This window comes from Papilio machaon, chromosome 28 (assembly GCF_912999745.1).
Source record: "Papilio machaon chromosome 28, ilPapMach1.1, whole genome shotgun sequence".
Taxonomy (NCBI): domain Eukaryota; kingdom Metazoa; phylum Arthropoda; class Insecta; order Lepidoptera; family Papilionidae; genus Papilio; species Papilio machaon.
Window position 1 is genome coordinate 1,524,203 of NC_060013.1, and position 5,964 is coordinate 1,530,166.

A 5,964-nucleotide genomic window follows, 5' to 3' on the forward strand; every position below is an offset into this window, starting at 1 on the left:
GTGTTTTAATTATTAAAATGTGTAGATACTCAACCTATTTATGTTTTACAAATTTCAAATGAAAGACAAAACCAACATTCATAAACAACAACTCGATGTTAAATTTTCGAATTTTCTAAATCCGACCCTGTCTCAATCAAAGGCTTTCCACCGACCGCAAATCACTGCGGGGACCACACCTACTAAATCTGGCCCCGCCTACAACGCGCATGCGCCCTCGCACGCCAATCGCGACCCAACCCCCAACCCTCAGGGATGAAGCATATCGAGCAATTGACCACCGCTTGATGTCATTTTTTACCCCACGAACCGATCACTAACAACGCCCCGCCCTAACACGATTTTAAAATCTACCATAAACCACAAAGCGTTCCTACAATACGCCCGTGTCAATACACTCGCAACATTATTAACCTATAATAAACTAATAATTAAATTAAATTAACTATAAAAATAAATTATGTCCAGTGTTAACAGTGAAAGTGTTGAGTGATGTAAAATAATGATGGATCAACGTCAAAACATTTACCCCACGAATATCACCGACTTATTATACCAACAGAGTATCACACGTTTGACGGCATTAGGTGACGGCGAAGTAAAATACAATACCGACACATACACCGACAATGTTGATAATGCCGACGGATCATCTTCGCCGTCAACTATCGAAGATGCCGACAGCGAATCGACGTTCGGTGTTGATTTGTCGGGTAAAGGAACTAATTTGGCGGGCAAATCGTTTACGATTGCCGCCATTTTAGGTTTGAGTAATGCTGAAGAGGATGCAATGAATCTGAGTGTACAAGAACGTCTTCATCAGAACCAGAGACAACTGCAGAACTATTTGTACGCAGGACACGATATGCAGAGGTTGAATGATGGCTTCTGTAGAAGTATGGTTGGAGTTCCACAGGCTTTGGCACAAGGTAAATTTAAAATAAAAAAATCCATTAAATTACTATTCATTTTTTCTTCTCCATTCATTCTATTAGAATCTTATTTAATCATTTTACTTATATTAGAATTGGAAATATTTGTCTGTATGGATGGATGTGTGCTAGAAGGTATCAGAACGGCTCAATAGATCTCTAATTGAAGAACATATAGGCTACTTTTTCTTTTTTATTCCGTGCAGACGGAGTCGCAGGCGACAGCTAGTAATCAAGTAAATGCGAAACTTTCTATGGAACTGAAGGTATCTGGATGAAATTTGATACAGTCATAGAAATCAGCCTTAAATAACATAGGCTACTAGTTAAGTTTTTTTATAATTATTCGCGAACGAAGCCTCGGGCGACAACTAGTATTAAAAATATTACAAGCGTATAAACTACCTAATAAAATGTTAACTTTTGAATAAATAAAACCCTGTTTTCATTCAAAATAATGGCTTCTAAACTTCTATCTCTTTCTATATTTCGCCGTCTCTTACACTCCCTCCCCTATTCTAGATTTAATTAAATCGTAAATTTGTCTTTTTATTAGCTACAGTATTTTAATATTGAGTTTTTTTACTTAATTTCTGTTAATTTTAATTAGTAAATAACACTATAAATAATGATAAATTGACGGCTTCGACATAAAATTATCGTATTCTATTTGTTATTTGCAACAAATATTAGTATTTTATATGTATACTAGCTATCACACGCGTATCCGACCGCGCGGAATTAAAAAAAAACTTAATAAGTAGCCTATGTGTTCTTCCAGACTATGTTCTACATCTGTGCTAAATTTCATCAAGATCCGTTGAACTGTTCCGGAGATATCTTCTAACAAACATCCATATATCTAAACATTCGTATTTATAATATCTAATATATAAAATTCTCGTGTCACAGTTTTCGTTCCCGTACTCCTCCGAAACGGCTTGACCGATTCTCATGAAATTTTGTGAGCATATTCAGTAGGTCTGAGAATCGGCCAACATCTATTTTTCATAACCCCCCCCCCCCATCTTTTTTTTAACTGCGCACGGACGGAGTCGCGGGCGACAGCTAGTTTCTTATAATTATTTCTTCGTTCTCATTAAAGTGTCTTTCAACGGGTCGATGTTAAAATGGAATAAAACAAGATGTGTGTGAGATTTTAACGATGTTTATTTTTTATTTAAAAGGCCCATTTATGCCATTATATGGATGGAATAAAATAAAATTAAATAAAAGAATAAAACTACGTGGAAACGAAAAATGCTATATCGCGTTACAATGAAAAGCACAATTTTGCACAATTACGTTAGCCTTTAAAACTATGTAATTCTGATCAATAGCTTGGAAGATATCAAATGATTAAAAACTACGCGCATTCGAAAAACGCTACTGCGGCGCGCGGCTGGACAAAATTAAAGGCACGCTACGATGTATTAGTTCGTTAATTTTCAATTTGTATACCGATTTTGATAATTATTTCATTGTTTAAAGGATAAGTGGTTATCTGCTGCATTCTAAATTAGTTTTTGTATTGAAGTACACACATATTAAATTCCTTTTCTTTATTTGTCTTATTTCCGTCCTCATACGTTTTAAGGAAATTTGTAATCGAACTTCAAATTCACTAAAAAAACGAGAAATAAAATCATTTTTAAGAAAAAAAAGCCGACTTCATAAATAAACAATCTCAAACAAAATGCACTAAAAAGTAACAAAATAATGTCATGAAAACTCTCTAAACTGTAAAGAAAGTTCTCTTCTTTCTTGTAACATGTCTATATTGTATTATTATTGTTATTTTGGAGTCGGTTTCGGCCTAAGTAGGGACATAAACGTAAGTATGTCTCATACATCTCAAATATAAAATGTCACCTATTTACTTCGACCGACACCGACTGCGAAATAACAATAATTATACAATACAGACATGTTACAAGAAAGAAGAGAACTTTCTTTAGAGTTTAGAGAGTTTTTATGACATTATTTTGTTACTTTTTACTGCATTTTGGAATAATCTGTCCTCAGCGGTATATCCAAACAGTTACGACTTAGGGACCTTCAAGAAAAGAGCGTACACCTCCACCTCCCTTATAGGTCGGCAACGCATCTGCGATTTCTCTGACGTTGCAGATGTCCATGGGCGTCGGATCAAATAATTTTAGGCGGTCCGTTGCTATATAAAAAAAATATTTATCATTAACTATTATTATTCATAAACTGGATTTTGCCCGCGAATTCTACCGCGCGGAATTTAGTAAGTAGCCTTATATGTTCTTCCAGACTATATTTGTGCCAAATTTCATTGAAATCAAGGCGTTTCTAAGATACTTAGTAACAAACATCCATCCATCCAAAATTTCGCATTCGAATTCGCAAAACCTTACCTGATGTGAGTGGTCGAAAGCGTGTACCACTTTAGTAACTGCGGATTCACACTTAAAGGTCCTTAATCGTACAATATTATATCACCGGCTGCAGAATCCCGTGACTCGAGCAACCAGTGGTGAGGGCTACAGAGACAGGAACCTCTTTACTATACGCGCGGCTTCTAAAATAATTGCCTTTTTTATCAGGACCTTAATCCAACTATTTAGCGATTCTTAAGATGTTATTTCTTATTCTTACAACAATCGTTAAATCTTTTATATTATTTACATATTCTCGTAGACAGTCCACGTCCTGAGTTGCGGCAACAAGTGGGACAGATGAAGAGCTCCAGACCTCATGCCATCACCTGCTCAACTGGGTATGTAACCTCACACATATGCCTTCTCGAGTTGATTCTAAGTCAGTCACTAAGCTTTAGACGACCATTGCTTTTACACGTTGGCAAACGAACAAGCTTTCACCTGATTTCACGGAAATAGCGAACTCTCTACAGTGAAATGCCATATATTATTAAAACAAAATTTGGTCAATTATTTTTGTTTATTTGAATAGATTTCATAGTAATCTTGTTACCAGGAATGGAAGAAGTAAGAGGATAAGAACGATCTTCACTCCGGAGCAGCTGGAAAGATTAGAAGCGGAGTTCGAACGGCAGCAGTACATGGTCGGCCCCGAGAGGTTGTACCTCGCACACGCTCTACAACTCACAGAAGCACAGGTTATTTTATTTCTCAATTTATACTTAACTAGCTGTCGCCTGCGACTCCATCCGGAATTAAAAAAAAAAAACTTTATTAGTACCCTATGTGTTCTAGGCTATGCTCTACATCGATCCCAAATTTCATCCTGATTCGTTGAGCCGTTTTCGAGATACCTTCAAACAAACAAGATTTGCCCTCAGAAATTCTCATAAAAATACTCCTTGTAATATGTCTACAACATGTCATGCTAAATTTTTTCTCCTCAGTCTTGATCTGATGTTAGACTGGCAGCGTCTTTTGGTTATTCAGTTCCTTGGTTCATATTTGACATAGTAATCGTCGGCTTCTGAGACCACAATCCCAGTATAAAAAACATAATGACAGGGATGATGATATGTTTTATACAAATGGTCTCAGAAACCAAACGTAAGTCTAAATTAAACACGCTCTCATTAAACAAATGTGAATATGTCAGTAAAACGACATATCCAAAGTAAACTGTTCATCTGACAGACAGATGTACCACTTTACGTGGGATAGTTGAAATTATTAACAAAATTCATATTGAAAGCTTGATCATATCGATGGGTCCTATGTATAAGGACCAAAGTAACAAATTAATAATTTTTACTTTTTTATGTTCAAAGCTAGGGTCTTAGTCTAGTTAACATGCACTTAACACAAATACACATTTACAGGTGTAAACGTGTTTTTTTTTTGCTAAATTAAAAGGGCCTATTTGGTTAAAACTTTGAGAGCCTCTCTTATAAAGTTGACAATTTGCACATTGGCCCTTATTCGTAGGAGCCATCGATATGTCATTGTTCCCACGTAGGCTAATAACTCGCTCTAGATTAAATCAATAGCATAGACAATTATTAACTTTAAAACTACACTCCCAGGTCAAAGTGTGGTTCCAAAACAGACGTATAAAATGGCGTAAACATCATTTAGAAGTGACCCAACAGCGACTTGCCGTGTTGCAGCGACACAGGCCGGACGAACGCGACGACGACTGACTTCCCGCGTAAACAAGATGGCTGACAGTGAATATTTAAGTGCAATGAACAATAGTGATTTTTAATTTAACGTATTTCAATTAATTTAATAAACTTTATGATAACGAATTGACTCAATTTATTTTATCGATTATAAAGTGTTTGGAAATATTAAGCGATTTCAATGATTTTGATATTTCTTAATTACTATTTTATTTTAAATGAAACAATGACTGATATCGTGTTTCGTAAGAAGTGCGTAAGTTAATTACATATTGTTCTAAAATCTCATAATTATTTCTAATCTCATAATTATACCTAAAGAACGTAAACTACAAAATAAAAAAAAACATAGTGACGAACTGAGAACGTCCTTCTTTTTGGATACCGGTTAAAACGGAAAAATAAAATATTGTCTATGAATGTCGTTTTGTCGTCATTATAAATGTCACTTCTAATTTTAATTATAGTAAAGAATAGAATCAAAATAAAATGGCGATCACTAGTTTTTATTTTTAAAATATAATCCTTACGCCACTTGGACTCTTTTGTATTTAAATTTTTAATAATAGGTGTAAATAAATAATTATAATTTACATTTTTGCCGCGCCATTTTTACAACATGGCGTCTAGTCATTTTTTTTCTTATACGTATTAAATGTATATTATTTTACTATTTATAGAATAATATAGGATTTAGATAAGAATGCATAATTAATAAAGTGATTATTAGTAATGTGTACTTTTTAATTTTATTACCAAACCTTACTTGTCACCTCTATACCTCTCAACTATTGTTTACATTTCAATTTGAAATTGTAACAGTGGTAGACGCCAGCAACAACAACATCAGTGTCACGAATTGGCCTCGATCAGTGAAATACCACGACCACACAGAAGACAGGCGTCAAGTGGAAGTAATTCCAAGTACTGTCTGATGAGTGT

General features: G+C 34.9%; 1 protein-coding gene across 1 annotated transcript; it reads left to right on the forward strand.

The window, feature by feature from the left end:
* The first annotated feature begins 502 nt into the window (after positions 1-502).
* On the forward strand, positions 503-5,086 carry LOC106709723 (homeobox protein Hox-A4). Its single transcript, XM_014501579.2, has 4 exons — positions 503-929; positions 3,600-3,678; positions 3,897-4,038; positions 4,924-5,086. Exons 1-4 carry the CDS (start codon positions 503-505, stop codon positions 5,038-5,040), a joined length of 765 nt encoding a protein of 254 aa, XP_014357065.2. The 3' UTR covers positions 5,041-5,086.
* The last annotated feature ends 878 nt before the right edge of the window (positions 5,087-5,964 follow it).

Excerpts from the sequence above, each read along its gene's own strand:
- LOC106709723 (XM_014501579.2), top strand. The coding sequence starts at position 503 with ATGATGGATCAACGTCAAAACATTTACCCCACGAATATCACCGACTTA. Across the intron at positions 3,679-3,896 it reads GCCATCACCTGCTCAACTGG|GAATGGAAGAAGTAAGAGGA; the intron begins GTATGTAACCTC and ends TCTTGTTACCAG. Across the intron at positions 4,039-4,923 it reads TACAACTCACAGAAGCACAG|GTCAAAGTGTGGTTCCAAAA; the intron begins GTTATTTTATTT and ends CTACACTCCCAG.